The following is an 18,664-nucleotide window of genomic DNA, read 5'->3' as shown; positions in this document are numbered from 1 at the left end:
TTTACGAATTTACCCAGCTTACCAAACGACACGCGGAGACGAGGTTGGTTTTAAACATCCTCCGATCTCCAACATACTACTGGATGAAATTACAAAATGTACCCATCATTTTCCTCATGCTAGTATAGCCACATAAAAGTATCAAACCACCTGTTAAAATGCACCAGAATACAGGAAATCTATTAATTTTTTTCGTGGGGGGGATCCCCAAACCCCCCGTTAAAAATGTCCCCCCCCACATTCAGGATGCTTCCTACGCCCATGCGCTGTAGTACATATGCCAGGCCTGTAGATGGTGCTGTTCTCACAGAATCAGCCCCTGAAAAGACAGTGTTAAATTGAGCGAAATGAGGAATGGCTAAAATAAAAAGTATAAATATGCCTTATATAGGTAATATAATATACACTATATTATTCAAATATAGCATGATAGGTCCACTTTAAAGTATGATTGAGACCTGTATGACCTATTCTCATCCGAGAAATTACATTTTCCTCCCTTCTTTTAAACCCCACCTTCCTTCCATCCCCCACATACCTTTGAATTGTGTAAAGATGTCTTCCTGTATAGGGGTGCAACAACTAATCGACTTAATCGGTTAAAATCGATGACCAAATTAGTTGCCAACTAATTCAGTTGTCGATTCGTTGGTGACGTCATCACGTGTGTTTTACGCGCCGTTAAGCTCCAACGTTATCGGTCTTTTTATCGGTACTGGAGACATTTAAAAAATATGTATTATGTATTATTGCTACATAATCCGTGTATCTACTGTCCAATAGTTTTTTTTTATTAAACATATAAACGGAAGAGCCTTTGAGAGGCCTTTTTGCTTTTTGCTTTTTACCTTACTAAATGGTCTAATGGTCATTGGAGCGATGGGCGGGGCGAAACTCACGGAAGTGATTTCAAAACAAAAGCGGTCATAATAACATAAACAAAGGGAAACAAGGTGAATTTAGCGATCACAACGAAAACGGCCAAGACACATATTGAGCCCAGAAAATGGATGTTACTAAGGGCTGTAAATATAATAAGCCTCTGTCTAAAATGGGACAACATTTTTCGGAGATTCAAACTACAAAGCGATTCTGCACCGCGGTCAACTCAGCCGCCTCTCGCGTTTGTTTTTTCAAATCAGCTGCTCTTCATTATTCCTGCTATATTTGACGAGTGATACAAATATGTTTTACCACAAGTTCTTAAGAAAACTGACACTGTTGGACTCGGTTCTAGTTTGACTTCTACCAGAAATAAAATGAAGTACTTTTGCTGTGTACTTTGTGAGTAGGCCTAATCCTCTGTCAGAGTCCCCTCCATAGTAGCCTACATAATGCATGTGTTTCTGCTATCTTTGATGAATGATAAAAATATAATTTTACCATAAGTTCTTAATGAAATTGATACTGTTTGACTTTGTATTAGTTAGTCTACTACTTACAATACATTGAAGTACTTTTACTGTGTATTTTCTGAGAAATACTCTGCTGAGAACAAAATCAAGCCACTTCTGCTAAGTTTGAAGAGGGAATTATTTTTTCTTGCCATTAGTTCTTCGTGAGATTGATCCTGTTGGACTCAGTACTAGTGAAACTACCCCCACAAGTACTCTTCCGTTTACGTGTTTAATAAAGAAAAACAATTTGACGGTAGATACAGTACACGGATTCTGACCTTACAGACTTTTTTTTATTAAGTTTTCTCGTTATCCGTCTTTTGATTCAGACAACACAAATGGGAAAAAAGGCTGCTATTTTCGTTTTTTGGCTTTTGGTTTAAACGAAAAATCAAACTGACAAAACGTACACGGACCCACCCCCCCTTCTGGGCTATATAAAAATCGCTGGCCCGCGATAGTGTCTATTGGATACATTTTGGCCCTTGGACAAATGTAGTTGGTGATCCCTGCAATATGGCGTACCGAGAACAGGTAATTAACGTCTTGTGGTTTTAGATATAATTACATACTATTTAGGTTCTCGGTTGTTTTTTCGATTTGGCTATTTAGCGCAGTGTAATTGTCTTTATTTAGCTAATTTTTATTTTAAATATTCAATTTAAAGGAATGGAATATATAAATAATATATATGTGTATGCAGTCTATTACTGCTTGTTGACTATTTCCAATATTAAACTCATTTAAATTGTATTCTATTTTATTCACCTATAGACTAACAAAACAACACTCCGAGATGGAGCATGCCCAGAGCTAAACAAATTGGACTCGGACACTCTCCAGTGTCCATTTTGTGAAAGGACCGGGTCATACCCTGCCCTGATGGCTCATTTGCAGAGCCACCAGAGGTCAATTGTAAAATATGGAGGTAAGTCCATCTATAATTCTATATCATCATTGTATACTTAATCATTTGAATTTTGAATGGTCTCCAAGTTTCCTTAAGGTGTAATGCTTCACACATTATGGATACATGTGTTATTTCTATGCCCAAGGACATCCTTGGTCTAAATTAGTTTTGAATTAGAAATTGAACATTACAAATTAGATTTATATTTAGGTTATGAAGCATTAATAATGCTGGAATAGTATCCTTATTTGGGGTAGGCACAATATGAGCATAATCACACATTCAATCTGCAAAAATTCAGTTTATACTTTATAGGCAAAAATATTGTTGTTGGTGACATGATTATTTATTGCTCTCGCACAAACACCTTATTTCAAATTGCATATTTACAAGAAATTCATTTTGGTTTGTTTCTAGAATCCTCTAACCACTTTCTGTCTCTTTTTTAGGTTATAATGTCTATAAATGCCATCTCCAATGTGTGGCCAGCAGCCGTTATCACTGTGGTTTTTGCCCAAGAATCATTGGGAGAAAGGAGATGTTTATTAGTCACCTTAAAAACTGCTGCACTGAACATCCAACTACGTTGGCGGCGGCCCCATTAACCACAATGACTCCTCCAGGGATGGCCCCGACGACCGCTCCAGTGATGGCCCCGACGACAGCTCCAGTGATGGCCCCGACCACAGCTCCAGGTATGACCCCGACGACCGCTCCAGGGATGACCCCGACAGCCGCTCCAGTGATGGCCCCGACGACAGCTCCAGGGATGACCCCGACAACCGCTCCAGTGATGGCCCGACCACAGCTCCAGTGATGGCCCGACCACAGCTCCAGTGATGGCCCGACCACAGCTCCAGTGATGGCCCGACCACAGCTCCAGTGATGGCCCGACCACAGCTCCAGTGATGGCCCGACCACAGCTCCAGATATGACCCCGACGACCGCTTCAGGTATGGCCCCGACGGCCGCTCCAGTGATGGCCCCGACGACAGCTCCAGGGATGACCCCGACGACCGCTCCAGGGATGGCTCCGACTGCTGCAGCAACATGGCACAATATTTCCACACAGCGGTACTGGAGACATTTAAAAAATATGTATTATGTATTATTGCTACATAATCCGTGTATCTACTGTCCAATAGTTTTTTTTTATTAAACATATAAACGGAAGAGCCTTTGAGAGGCCTTTTTGCTTTTTGCTTTTTACCTTACTAAATGGTCTAATGGTCATTGGAGCGATGGGCGGGGCGAAACTCACGGAAGTGATTTCAAAACAAAAGCGGTCATAATAACATAAACAAAGGGAAACAAGGTGAATTTAGCGATCACAACGAAAACGGCCAAGACACATATTGAGCCCAGAAAATGGATGTTACTAAGGGCTGTAAATATAATAAGCCTCTGTCTAAAATGGGACAACATTTTTCGGAGATTCAAACTACAAAGCGATTCTGCACCGCGGTCAACTCAGCCGCCTCTCGCGTTTGTTTTTTCAAATCAGCTGCTCTTCATTATTCCTGCTATATTTGACGAGTGATACAAATATGTTTTACCACAAGTTCTTAAGAAAACTGACACTGTTGGACTCGGTTCTAGTTTGACTTCTACCAGAAATAAAATGAAGTACTTTTGCTGTGTACTTTGTGAGTAGGCCTAATCCTCTGTCAGAGTCCCCTCCATAGTAGCCTACATAATGCATGTGTTTCTGCTATCTTTGATGAATGATAAAAATATAATTTTACCATAAGTTCTTAATGAAATTGATACTGTTTGACTTTGTATTAGTTAGTCTACTACTTACAATACATTGAAGTACTTTTACTGTGTATTTTCTGAGAAATACTCTGCTGAGAACAAAATCAAGCCACTTCTGCTAAGTTTGAAGAGGGAATTATTTTTTCTTGCCATTAGTTCTTCGTGAGATTGATCCTGTTGGACTCAGTACTAGTGAAACTACCCCCACAAGTACTCTTCCGTTTACGTGTTTAATAAAGAAAAACAATTTGACGGTAGATACAGTACACGGATTCTGACCTTACAGACTTTTTTTTATTAAGTTTTCTCGTTATCCGTCTTTTGATTCAGACAACACAAATGGGAAAAAAGGCTGCTATTTTCGTTTTTTGGCTTTTGGTTTAAACGAAAAATCAAACTGACAAAACGTACACGGACCCACCCCCCCTTCTGGGCTATATAAAAATCGCTGGCCCGCGATAGTGTCTATTGGATACATTTTGGCCCTTGGACAAATGTAGTTGGTGATCCCTGCAATATGGCGTACAGAGAACAGGTAATTAACGTCTTGTGGTTTTAGATATAATTACATACTATTTAGGTTCTCGGTTGTTTTTTCGATTTGGCTATTTAGCGCAGTGTAATTGTCTTTATTTAGCTAATTTTTATTTTAAATATTCAATTTAAAGGAATGGAATATATAAATAATATATATGTGTATGCAGTCTATTACTGCTTGTTGACTATTTCCAATATTAAACTCATTTAAATTGTATTCTATTTTATTCACCTATAGACTAACAAAACAACACTCCGAGATGGAGCATGCCCAGAGCTAAACAAATTGGACTCGGACACTCTCCAGTGTCCATTTTGTGAAAGGACCGGGTCATACCCTGCCCTGATGGCTCATTTGCAGAGCCACCAGAGGTCAATTGTAAAATATGGAGGTAAGTCCATCTATAATTCTATATCATCATTGTATACTTAATCATTTGAATTTTGAATGGTCTCCAAGTTTCCTTAAGGTGTAATGCTTCACACATTATGGATACATGTGTTATTTCTATGCCCAAGGACATCCTTGGTCTAAATTAGTTTTGAATTAGAAATTGAACATTACAAATTAGATTTATATTTAGGTTATGAAGCATTAATAATGCTGGAATAGTATCCTTATTTGGGGTAGGCACAATATGAGCATAATCACACATTCAATCTGCAAAAATTCAGTTTATACTTTATAGGCAAAAATATTGTTGTTGGTGACATGATTATTTATTGCTCTCGCACAAACACCTTATTTCAAATTGCATATTTACAAGAAATTCATTTTGGTTTGTTTCTAGAATCCTCTAACCACTTTCTGTCTCTTTTTTAGGTTATAATGTCTATAAATGCCATCTCCAATGTGTGGCCAGCAGCCGTTATCACTGTGGTTTTTGCCCAAGAATCATTGGGAGAAAGGAGATGTTTATTAGTCACCTTAAAAACTGCTGCACTGAACATCCAACTACGTTGGCGGCGGCCCCATTAACCACAATGACTCCTCCAGGGATGGCCCCGACGACCGCTCCAGTGATGGCCCCGACGACAGCTCCAGTGATGGCCCCGACCACAGCTCCAGGTATGACCCCGACGACCGCTCCAGGGATGACCCCGACAGCCGCTCCAGTGATGGCCCCGACGACAGCTCCAGGGATGACCCCGACAACCGCTCCAGTGATGGCCCGACCACAGCTCCAGTGATGGCCCGACCACAGCTCCAGTGATGGCCCGACCACAGCTCCAGTGATGGCCCGACCACAGCTCCAGTGATGGCCCGACCACAGCTCCAGATATGACCCCGACGACCGCTTCAGGTATGGCCCCGACGGCCGCTCCAGTGATGGCCCCGACGACAGCTCCAGGGATGACCCCGACGACCGCTCCAGGGATGGCTCCGACTGCTGCAGCAACATGGCACAATATTTCCACAGCCCCCAAAATGTTGATCACAAAGCGCAAAAACACAACGTGTTGTTTTTGTGTACAAGTTTGATATTATGTTGTATGTGTTAACCTTTGTTCCTATCCATTGTAATATTAGCCTGACAGTTTTTCCTCCACATCCACTTGTAGAACCATACAGCAGTGGGAAGAGTTGTAGAGGCTTTACAAGCGACAAACAAGCAAAAATATCCAGACCGTGACTCCATGGGTACCTTAATTTTGAAGCCCTGTCATCACAAACAAATTACTTCTCATGTGTAAACTGTGGAGATCATCCTCCTGTGGTGATTATGGATTTGCATAAAAAGGGAGTCTTCAGCCTGCCAAGTGAGTGCTAATTAATTCAGATTTCTTATGGTGTCAGTTACAATTCCAACTTAGACAACTCTTTCAGTGAGTGACCTCCAAGAGCCACCACCTGAATTTGATGGCCAGGTTGACATTGAAGACTTCTGGCATTCGGTTAGCGAAGAGATCCTTTGTCGAGGCCTTGTGAAGAGTAAGTCAACTTTGAGCAATTTGAAAGGGGATGATTTAGAGATTGCAATGTGCCAATTAGGTCAAACTGCAGGCATTTGTTAACAATTTAGTTTGAGTTTTTTCAGGATAAGCTGTGTGTTTGTGTATATAACCTTATATAAACAATTTTGGTCATAATTTGTCGGTTTGGCTCTTTCCTAGGTAATGCTTCAAATCCATGTGTGGTATCCCCATCGTACCATAAATGGGCACCTTGGATAGGTTCTCGGACCAGGGCCAACAACATTGTGTTTAACACAGAATACCACTACCAAGTCCATGTCCAGTACCATGACAAGGTGTTCCAAAAGGTCTGGGGTGCATCTGGTAAGTTTTGAAAAAAAACAATTATCGTAATTTGAGATTTTTGCTGTGGTCTTCCGATTTTGCAACACCACATTACTAAATTACTTTATGAAAATGCAGTACATAATTTTCAACAGAAGGATGCTGATCAGAGGGAAGCCCTGATCATTCCACTGTGGGTTCCAGGGCATTTTCTCCTGTGTGTAAATTCATTATACCCACTGAAAATATACAGACTTTGTATGCAGCATATGACACCCACAGATGTACATTGAAAGGATGTGGTTGTGAATTTCTTAGCTTTAACCTTCATTACTCATGCTATTTGCTTGTGAATTTGTTGAGGCAATGTTATTACCCCCAAAGGGTACTATTTGCTTATTGTCCAGACTGAATATTCCCTCTAGTTGATGAGGCCACTCCAGAAAGAACTTTTCTTTCTGGATTGGCAATATTTCAGAAGAACAGGGGGTTTCCCCTGTGAGCCCTACAGGAATCTATTAAAGGTGACCTATCATGCAAAATGCACTTTTGTACGTCTTTTATACATGAATATGTGTCCCCGGTGTTCCAGGGAACTCACCAAGTGTCAGAAAATACAACCCTTTCTCTTTTCCTCCATACCCAAATATCTAAAAACGGGGCTGCAACGGATTTGATACATGTGGATTCTGATTTACACCTCTATGATGTCACAGAGGTGCACTCCGCCTGTATGGTCAACTCTCCACCTATCAGGGGAATGAGAGGTTGCCGTGGCATGGCAACAGCATAGCAACAGCATAGTAACATGACGCTTGTGCCTCGCCCCCTCCTTTGCATGGGGGGGGGGGGGGGTCAGCTCCAGCTCATGCAGAGACAGAGCTGGAGTGAGGCAAAATGAGGCATGGCTAAAATGCATGACCTGTTTGGTATTTTGACCAATAAAACTTATAAATATACCTTATATAGGTATGGCCCTACAATATATTATTCAAATATAGCATGATAGGTCCCCTTTAAAGTTACCCTGGATGTGTGTGTTCTGGCGGTCACGTTACCCTGACCTGCCTATAATGTTAAGACTATTTGTTAAAAAAAAGAAAAGTTCAAACAGGAGGCACTGTAGTCCTTAAGTACGGAAGGATTGTTATAGCTTCCTTAGAGCTGAAGTTGAATGAAATAGCCAAGTGTCAAACACAATCAGAAGGGAGACAGAGAGAAATCTTCCTCGTTGAACTTTTTCCAATAACACGATTTACTTTATTTGCATGGTCTGAACGTGTTATTGGCTGTTATTTTCTACAACTGTGTTCCCCGTTCTGTGGACTACAGTTGGCGGTTCATGTTCTGAGTCTGAAGCAACAAAGTTTTGTTCTCCCTCTTTTTTTTCTTTCACTCCTAATTTCTGATGTTTGACCGAGTTTTGCTCTTGCTTTCCCAGGGGTGTTGCACAGAAAATCATTGCAGGATCCTGGACAGAGAAGACTGCTCTGGATATTGAGGTGTTTGGAATTTCACTATCGTATTGTCACAATTGACTATTATGCTCTTACTAACTTTTCTTCATACAGGGGCTTCCGAAGCAGACCCATGGGAATGACTGTGGTGTCTTCATGATAACGGTGAGTAAGGATAAGGCCATAATATAGTGATATGGCACAATACAATTGATTGCTCCTTAACACCTTTCATTTGTAAATGCATGCAATAGTGATTCACCACCACTTAGACCTGACAAACATTCTGTTTGAATCCCAATGTTCTCTCACTATATGCACTTGCAAATAAAAAGGTGTGCAATAATAAAAGGATTTAAGGAACATTCACGTAGGTAGGCCTCTCGTGCATCTTTCTTGTGGCGTTATCAGACCTGCACATTTTATTGGAGGTGTGCGACTACTTTCTCACTGGGTTATTGTAAGGTTTCAGCGTTAGAGTTCTGTTAGTTTATTGTTTTGTGTTTATTCTTGTGGCCTTGCATTTTATTTTGATGTTGACTCTGTCCTCTCTTTTCAGGTGTCTACACTTCCCGTCGTTGTGTGTCACCTGCCAGCTTGATTGTGGTCTCCTGCTCATGATTGTTTTCACCTGTGCCCCATTAACCGATGTGTTTATATGTAGTCCTGTTCTCCTTTTGTGCTGTTCCTTTGAGTAACATACCCCATGTGTGTGAGTTAAGCCATATCCTTTGTATGTGATTTAACTCTGCTCCTTCTTGCAAGAATAAATTAGTTACCTGATCATTGATTTTCAACCTGGTGACGAGTGATATTTTTCTAACAATATGTCATTTCATTTCAAGCCTTTATTTAACCAGGCGAATCCCATTGAGATCATCAATCATCTATCTTTCAAGAGAGACCTGCTGCTAGTCAGTTACACATGAAAACAGAAAACAAAAAGGACATCATACAACATATTCACAGTGCTACATTTACATACCTATCGACAATGATAGGTACCAACAGTATCAAATTGCATAGAATCTATCCGAGCTTTAAAATCATGCAGTGGAACCAAATTGCTCAGTTTCAAGTCCTAGCACTTGGCACATGTAACAAAACCACATCGTGAGATCTCAGGCAATAGCTACCTACAACTCTCTGTGAGATCAGAGAGCAGATATATGATGATAATTTACCTAACATGGCTTTATAGATGAACATGTACCAATGACTGAGCCTACAGTGATGAGTAAGTACTTTACAATTAGTAACAAATCTCAGTGCACTGTGATAGGCGACATCAAACTTTTACTTGATGTAATTTGGTTTTTATTGGTGCTTTTGTCATTTTGAAGGAAATTAAAATACTGTATTGAGTTGGTTTCTTCTGTTTTGGAAGCCTTGTATATCTTTTTGGTCTTGTTAGAAATACCCCATGGTGAAACTGTTCTAGCAGCAGTTCAAGAAGCTTAGTTTGCTATTTAGGCTGCTACATGTATAAAGATGGTTTGCTCTATCACAATGTACACATACAACCTAAATGTTCATCTGTTTATTGTTCTTCTTGCCTTTATAATCAAGCATGTTGATTGTATATTGCTATATCTTGACATTATGTTCATTTTATCATACTTGCCATACATTTATTTTAATTGATACGATTCCTTCAAAGGTTTTGTAATATACCCCTAGTACTCTTAATTTATAAAGTAATAATAATACATGTGAATTATTGAGCTCATTAGTGGCCTAATTTGTTCTAAAAAAGTAAATGATCATTGATAAGGGGTGTCCAGGCCATATCAATGATATACCAAACTACAGGCTAATGTGAGATTCAGAAATTAGTTTTAAAAATCATGTTTTCATCTTATAGTGGGCCTACCTTATGAACCTGTTTGAAACCTTAAAGACCCCATTTGATTATGTATATCTTAAAACCTTTAACAACCACATGTGTAGCAGTTAGACAAACATAATTAATAAATCTCATTAATAAGAATTGTATATGTACTAAAAAAAAAGAAAAAGGTTTACTAAGCCAATGTATTAGACAAAGTGTGCTTAAAGTCATATACTGTTGTGTCTCGGATAGACTAGGTTATTAATTAATTTGCCTAATAGTTGCTTAAAACGCTACAATAACATTTGCAATTCGTTTTTAATCTGCCATCGATGGTATCAATGTCTCTCAGCCAAGGAACAAGTAAGCTCCTCTCTCTCCCTTTTCTTCGTTCAAAACAAATTCAATGTGCAAACCGCCCCCTACTGTCCAATAGTGTTTAGTTTTTCCTCTTAAACTACAGAAAAAGCAATAAACAACCCGATTAACATTTGCGTTAGAGGCATTTCATTATTTAGGTGAAACTTTGTGCGTAAAGTTTTAAAAGATGCAGCTAGTCTCTCCTTCATTGTGGCCCGATGATTATCGTTCCATGTGTTTTATAGATCTAATCTCATCCACCATCTTTGTTTGTGACGTAAAGGGTGAAAGAGTCACGTTTCTGAATCGGACACTGAGTGGATGCAGTCAGCCACTCGTAGTCTGATTCAGAGGGTTCCCTGTCAGTAATTTCCTATCTCTATCTTATTATTATTTATAATGATTATTACTATGTATTTATTTCAACAAGGACGATGCATAGGTGTGTGTTGTACAGTGTGTGTAGGTGTGTGTAACAAAGTAATGTCTAAAACTCTTCCAAATGGACCCAGTTAATACATTAGAAAGCACAATACAATACTAGTATAGTAACCTGTCTGTCTGTCTGTCTGTCTGTCTGTCTGTCTGTCTGTCTGTCTGTCTGTCTGTCTGTCTGTCTGTCTGTCTGTCTGTCTGTCTGTCTGTCTGTCTGTCTGTCTGTCTGTCTGTCTGTGAGAAAGACATGTCTTTGGCATTTTTGTAAATATTCTATAAATGCTTAAAAAAATGCCAAAGACATTTCTTTAAATAATTAAAGAGGACTTTTTTCCCCTCCACATTTAGGTGGAGTCCATCCCCTGTAAAATAATTTGTAATAATCTGTCTTTGATTGAGAAACAGTTTCCCGGTAGGGAGGTGAATTGTGTCCCTCTTCCTCCGACACAATTCGTTGAACCTGCGGTTGGTGTCCCGCACCGTATCCATCGTCCTTTGGTTGTCCACCGGCCGGGGGAGGATGGAGCAGACGGCCACACAGAGAGGCTCTGCATGGCCGCGCTGGATCCGGTCAATGAGGGTTCCGATGTGCACGACCACCAGCGCCTCCCCGGTCACCCGATCAAATTTCCAGGCGTGCTGCTCCAGGCTCCCCAGGAGGAATGTTCCTGGGTGGACATATGCAGCAGTCAGGTGTGGTATCTGCTCTTCAACACCCTGGCACATGGAGGCTGTGAGCAGGTACACTGGAAGCCCTACAAACACAGAACAACCGTGACTAAATAGTGTACACACAAAACCAGAGCTTCCCTTTGAAATGTTTTGTAGCCGGTTAACATCGACAAAATGAGAAAAAAGTGCAGGTCAAACGTCTTCTATGGTATTTATAGAGTTTTAAAAGAAATTGATAACGACTCTATATTAAACAACCTAATTATGCTACATTATTAACTACATGATTCAAAAGTGTACAGTAACTTTGGATTATAAACGGAGCCTGTGTTTTCCTCTCTCCCCTCTCTCTCTCCTGACAGCCCGTCAGTATCTCATGCAGCTCGCTGATCCAGAAGAAAGATTGAGCCGACAGTGAAGAATAAACATATTTATAATTAGTTTAGCTAGTTCCAGAGGTAGATAGAATAGCTAAGTGTGTTGCTTCTAACTTAAACAATATTAAAGCAGCCTACCTTTTCTCACAGCGAAGGTCTTCTCTGCTGCAGTGTAACGCACAAGTTCATCTGAAAAGATCATTTTCAATCATTAGTTTAATCAATTCAATCATATTCTAACAGGCAGCGCTAAAGTGAGCACACAGTGAATGAATAACAGTCGCATTAATCTAAATTCGGCCATTTACCATGGGAATCCATTTTTTGTCTGTCGCTCTTGTCTTTTTGAAGAATATGAGGCAGAAGATGCAAGTCCTGTTTAAATACTGCATCATTTTCAAATCGAGCACATCAGCCAACAAGTATTAAAAAAAAAAAGCTTTTTTTTTTTTAAAACAACCACGAAGACAAACAGCCAATAAAAAACGGCTATTAAAACTGTTTTTTTTTCAAACTACTGTTCAAATCTATAGGCCTTTACCAGCCCTGAGCAGTTTACAACGCATCAAAAAGAAATACTGACGTTAATAAAATAAAATGTCAAAGCAATTTATTAATGAAAATGCAATAGTTCCTTAAGTTTATATGTAAGCAGATATTTGAAGCAGTTATTGGAAGTTTTGGGCAAAGACTGGCGTTTGAACGCTTCATAGCTTCACCTCCTGTGAACGTTAGTTCTGTCCCTCATTTCTGTCATCGCATCAAACGAGTAAGCTGCTCTTCTTGACTTTAGCTTCACAGCCTCTTCTTGTGCTTAGTTATGTATATTTAGCATGAATATGATGTTTATTTTGGCGCTATTGTCACGTTTAAGCAGTTAAACCTGAAAGCTATTCCAGCAATGTGAAATATAGTTTTCCAGAAAGCTAAACGAGGAAGTGTTTTAGCTTTGTACTTTCACGATTGGTTGCTAATACAAAGGAAATGACCATATTTGGATTTGCAGTTCTTTTTAATGAAATAAGTAAAAGATTCAAGCTCAATTATTTATAGGCAAATATCTCCTATTATAGTGTTTATAAGTCTCCAATGAGTGACATATATCATTAGCTGAGGTTGTGCTGATTTCTGGGATGTGTAAAACTTGATTAAACCGCAAATAAATGACAATTTATAAGGCAAAACACAAACATATACAAACACGGAAATGTTAGTTTTTTAAATCTTTTTTGTTGTTTTTCTTACTTTTTCTCTTCTTTACCTGTGTTTTTTATGCACCTTACACACCAAGGAAAATTCCTTGTATATGTAAACATGGTTCTTATCTATTAAGTTGAATCTGTGCTCGTTTCCTCAGCCTGAATCAGTGAATATGAGCCTCAGAGAAATCTACTCCCCCTCTTCTATGACTCTGACCCCTCGTTCAGGCGGCGGTCCTTTAGTTTTAATATATTTGCTCTTCACTGCTTTTCCTTTCTTCACTTCTTTCTCCAGCTTCACTTCTTTCTCCAGCTTCACTTCTATCTTCACCAGCTTCTCCTTCTTGCTCTTCACACCCTCCTCATCGTAGTCTTCGTCCTCTGAGCTGGAGAAGTTGTAGAAGCGCTTCAGGCCCTCGGTGGAGGTTTGGTTGATGGGTCGGCCTCTCTTGTCCACCGTGTATTTCTCGGATATCTCCCAAAACCTGGAGTCCTTCTGAACCCGGAGGAAACGCTCATCGCCGCCCTTCTTATTGGACGACATGGTGGCAAACTGTACGTGTCACCTGACCAATAGAGAAAGGACATATTGTTGGCACTACGCTTCTTTCTTATATCATGTGTATGAGTGTCTTTATTCCAGAAGATTGTGTGTATTTAGTGCACCAAACGTTCAAGCTTATGATTATACAGCTGTACATTTAAGAATGATCATGTTTTATTACACATATCCTGAAGAGGTTATTGGAAAAAAGTATTGATTTTGGTTTCGGTATTGGTGAAAGCTAGACAACAGTGATTCAAGAACTGAAAATATATGTATGTATGATTCTATAAACCTTGTTATAACACAAGCTAGCTAGTATTGATTATCCTCTACAGACTGATAATGTACTGAAGATTATTGAGACAATCAATTAACTGTTTACGTTACTCCAGAACAACTGACAAAGTTTCTTAAACCTATGTTTTGCAGCTTTTAAAAATTGTACTGTTTTTAGAATTTGGTTTGGAAATAATTAAGCAGTCTCACTTGTCATATGAGTTTTAAACACCCCTTTTTACATTTAACAAAATAAATTATTACTTGAAGACAATAAGGGGGATATTCAGATTAACCTAAATATAAGTAGCAATACCATAGTGTAAAAACGGTTTGTTACAGGTGAAATCCTACATTCAAATATACTTTAAATAACTGAAGTAAGAGTACTTGTTTTGCCCAAATCAGTATCATATATAATAGTATGCATGCAACACTAGTAAAGAACACATTCATTACTAAAGTGTATTACTTAACTAAATGTATTTAAACCACTTATAACGGTTAAAACAGTCATTAGTACTGAAGCTGTGACTGGATCACTAAGTGAGCATGTAATGACCAACAGAAACCCAGTCTTTTCACCGTGAGAAATATAGAGCCGTTTTGACTTCTGCTATCTAAAAATGAAATGTTAAAACTGAGATAAATGTCAGAAATCCTGCGCTTTGCTTCAGTTTCAACGACGCTGAAGTTGGCGTCCGATTCAGCAGTTAAGGGGAAAGCTAAGGGACATTTAATTTACAGCGCTGAGCGAACAATCCTCCGTGTTTGAACCTCTTAAATCGCTGCATAGACGATTTATTTGGACTGGATTATCCCAGAGAGTCTAAAGATTCTTTATAACACAGTTTCAGATTTGTGAAACCTTTATTCTATTTGTGAAAATACATAAACGTCAGATTTTGCTGCTTTGTTTACATCTAGACCACATTAGACCAGGTCCTGATCTAAAACCTCTATACCTACACTCATCAAATCTTGACTGGATTATCCCAGAGAAGCTCAAAATTCTCAAAAAAACCCAGCAAAATCTCCCTTTTTTGTATTTTTACAAATAGAATTAAGGTTTCACAAATCTCAAACTGTGTTATAAAGAATCTTTAGAGTCTCTGGGATAATCCAGTCCAGATTTGATGAGTCTAGGTATAGAGGTTTTAGATCAGGACCTGGTCTAATGTGGTTAAGATGCGAACAAAGCAGCAACATCTTCCTTTCCTCACAGTATCAACACCAATTTGGCTGACTTTTATATTTGATCCAATTGGTATATAGGTTATATTTTCACCATAATGGTGCACAGCTGATAGAAAGGGATTTTTTTGTAGTTTTTAAAGATATTATTTACTGAACTACTTTTCCAACTCCTCATGCAGTTGACTGTTACAGGCCTATACAGGTTCATGGTACAATGCATAAGCTTCAAATCGAGAGACTGAAACTGTATATTCCTTTACCATTCTGTTTTAATTTCACAATAAAGTTAATAGTCATATTATGTTTGATATGTTTTATTAACTACACCACTGTTTTTTTAACCCGCACCGCCTAGTGGTTAAAGCACGTTATTGAATTTTGTTGTTGAATAAGTTTTATTTGATGAAAACATTAAAATATTAAGAGTAGCCTACATACAACATTGAAAATATCAAGAAAATACTGTAGTGATCTCTACAATAAAACAGTTTAGTGCAGGACACCCAAAGATATTAACAGGAGGATGTGCAAAACAGACAAACTAATAAGGCTTTATTTAAACATTAAAGATTACTTTAAGTTAAGGTCTTATTTTGAATAAGAAAAAAACTTTGGGGTTATCCAAAGATAAATATGAAGTCTGACAAAGTACTTAACGTCCAATATATTACACCTTCCCTGAATTTGACTCAGGTGTAACTAAAGTCTGATTTAAGGGTTGTTTATATTTCACATCATTAATCAGAATCTGCAAAGTAACTAAAATAAATGTAGTGGAGTAAAAATACCAGGTTAACCTCTGAATTGTAGTGGAGTAGAACAAAGTAGTATGCTGCTGTAACAAAAACATTTCCCAACTTGGGATCAATAAAGTACATCTTATCTTAAGATGATCGATGGCTACTGCCTTATTTGCAAAATTTGCCTCTGAACCTTGACAAGTGCATGTTTCAGGCTTATCAATGAACAACAGAAGGGGTCACAGACATAAGACCAGCTGTTAAATAAAGCTCTTCTGACCTTAGGCGTCATGTGGGTATATTAATTCACCCATTTAATAATTATATGTATTAAATTTGATACCACTGTGTTTCGTATCCCCTAAACCTCCAGGGTGTATACAGTTTAATACTGGCAACTTCTATTTGTGGGAAATACGAAAACGTCTTATAAAGAGACGTGCCATAGAACATGTTGCGAAACACACAATAGCCAGCATTTGTAGTTCGGGCGGGGGGGGGGGTGTGGGGGGGGGGGGGGGGGGGGGCGTCCAATTCTAGTTTTGGAAAGTCTGCCGTGGTTCCATTCCATTTCATAGAGCTGTTTGACGCTCAGCGTAACCTTGTCGCACTGCCACTCCAACATCCAATCACAGGGCTTGATGACTAATCACAGGGTTTTTAAAGCAAGGCGGATGTCATAGTCCCAAACGATAGCTGGGGATTCTGGGTAGTGTAGTGTCTTCGGAAACTGTATTGTCTACAAATCATCTACGTAATATCTATCAAACTATAGATCCTACACATCGACTGGACGTGGATTCTAAGAGTACAATATACACTTCTCGCCAGAAATCGAATCAAAAAGCATTTTAATGGCCAAACTATTCCACAATTTAGGATTTTCCAGAACGGGTTATTTGTGAATAAACGTCCCTCCGGAGCGTTTGCAATGAACGGGCCGGGAGCATGTTGTTTCTTACACGACCACCAACATACACTTTAAAACGTGTCTCTGGGTCGTAATAAGGGCATGAACAATCGGCCTATATGGTCGTTTTTTGTAGGAGGACAGGCTGAAGGATTCCAACATGGTGGATCCTGAAGCTATAAACCAGTCACACAGAGAAACAAGGGACTGGGTCGTGACTCAGGACAGGAGGGAGCCACTGCAGAACTAGAGAACCAACCACGATCTGACTTTTGGAAAGTACCCGTACGAGTAGCGGTTGAGGCTGCTTTGGTGCTTCTGGGGATCATAACCCTGAGACACTTCTTCAAAAACAGAAAAACGAGAACCCCCAACGATGACGAAGCTGAACCCTGAGCAGATCTACGAGGAGATTCAAGACGGTGAGCATCAGCCTGGGAGGGAGTCAAGTACAGATGTGTGAACAGGCCAGCAGCTGGAGGAGGCAGCAGGGAGGAGTGTGTGTATCACCTCACCCAACTTCCACTTCACACAGGAAATGTCAGTGAATAAACCACACTTATTATGACCAGTACATTCTGCTGGTTATATTTCCCACCTGTTTATGAGATAGAGGAACAGAGAAGCTGGTCACCACTCATCTCCTGCCGTGTGAAAAAACCCTTCAGAAACTGCTGTGTTTTCTAAGAAACTTAGAGGGGACATTAAACACTTATTAGTGTTTGTGCTGACACATTTGGTTAACTGTATAATGTTCAAATGGAGCATTTCAGACAAAGGATGAATACAAATATTAAAGCTTGTAAACATGTTCTAGTAGAAACCCATAATACAAGTAGTTACCTGAACATGAGGATACTTAGTGATCTTTTTTAAGAAGGCACAATTTCCATGAGTTTCTTTTAAACATTCTTATAGAAGCAATAGAAAACATACTCACTGGAAACATTACAAACTGGCATGTGATGTGCACATCGCAGACGGGTTGCTCTGCAGAGCGTCAGTTTAAGATTGGTGAGAAGGGGAGCTTGAAGGATATTTAAGACAATATATATGCCCCAGCAGCAGCCTGTTCACCACACTGATGTATGGAAAGCAGTACAGGAGTATCCATAGCTGAACATCCAGACTACAGAGCAGCTTCCTTCCTCAGGCATCCTCTGCAACCTGCCAAAAGATTACATATTTTAAATACATACGGTATATTCAAATACACACTGCAGAAGTTTCCCTACTACATTTTCTGTAAATATATAAGAACAGGTCAGGCCCTATATGGTCGGGCCTTGAAAACACATTTACAAAAGCATGTTTTGTATATACAGTGAGATCAGGGGCGGCGCCAGGCGGTAGCTTGCAGTTGCTACAGCAACATCAACAATTGGCCTAGCAACTGCTAAGCAACCCAAAGAAATGTATGGATTTTTTTAATGTGAAATTCATAATTTTAAAAATGATTGATTCGAAAATGATATGCTACAGTACTATACAAGTAGCCTACTTCTGGCCCAGAAGTAGGCTACTTGTACTGTACTCTAGCATACCAGACTGGGTGTTTCATTCAAGCTGAGCTCCGTGTGTGTGGCAAGAGCGCACGAGTGAGCGAGAGAGAGAGAGAGAGAACCGGGTGTTGGTGGACGATCCCGTCTTGTCTAAAGCAGGTTTTCCACTGCCAAAGATAAACATTAAGACGGTGCGTGACTTTATCCGCGCTCAACAACACCTCCTCAACCTGTGTGCGACCAACCAGCCAGCAATGCTCTCAAAGACGACTTCAGTTTCCTCTGCCCACTTGCCTCCAGCGCCACACCAGCCAGCAG

General features: G+C 39.6%; 1 protein-coding gene and 1 long non-coding RNA gene across 5 annotated transcripts; one reads left to right on the top strand and one right to left on the bottom strand.

Annotated features, from left to right (window-relative positions):
- Window positions 1–5,577: 5,577 nt before the first annotated feature.
- Window positions 5,578–18,049, bottom strand: LOC307036719 (uncharacterized protein; the record flags this gene model as incomplete). Of its 4 annotated transcripts, none has more annotated exons than XM_079677286.1 (5): window positions 17,785–18,049; window positions 17,443–17,535; window positions 13,374–13,740; window positions 12,114–12,165; window positions 5,578–5,993 (listed from the first exon to the last, which is right to left on the bottom strand). In XM_079677286.1, the coding sequence occupies exons 3-5, from the start codon at window positions 13,716–13,718 to the stop codon at window positions 5,578–5,580; spliced, it is 813 nt and encodes a 270-aa protein (XP_079533412.1). In that variant the 5' UTR covers window positions 13,719–13,740; window positions 17,443–17,535; window positions 17,785–18,049. The 4 variants fall into 4 exon arrangements, with proteins under 4 accessions (XP_079533412.1, XP_079533409.1, XP_079533410.1 ...); XM_079677283.1 differs by lacking the exon at window positions 5,578–5,993 and adding an exon at window positions 9,228–11,681; XM_079677284.1 differs by lacking the exon at window positions 5,578–5,993 and adding an exon at window positions 9,228–11,681 and having other exon boundaries at window positions 17,443–17,527.
- On the top strand, window positions 8,006–9,236 carry LOC307036737. Its single transcript, XR_013807434.1, has 3 exons — window positions 8,006–8,345; window positions 8,415–8,465; window positions 8,860–9,236. It is a non-coding gene; the product is annotated as an uncharacterized lncRNA (long non-coding RNA).
- Window positions 18,050–18,664: the final 615 nt, after the last annotated feature.

The sequence above is a fragment of the Notothenia rossii genome (genome assembly GCF_949606895.1).
Source record: "Notothenia rossii genome assembly, chromosome: 1".
Taxonomy (NCBI): domain Eukaryota; kingdom Metazoa; phylum Chordata; class Actinopteri; order Perciformes; family Nototheniidae; genus Notothenia; species Notothenia rossii.
The sequence above is the reverse complement of the archived record's forward strand: the minus strand, read 5'-3'. Positions and strand labels throughout refer to the sequence as shown.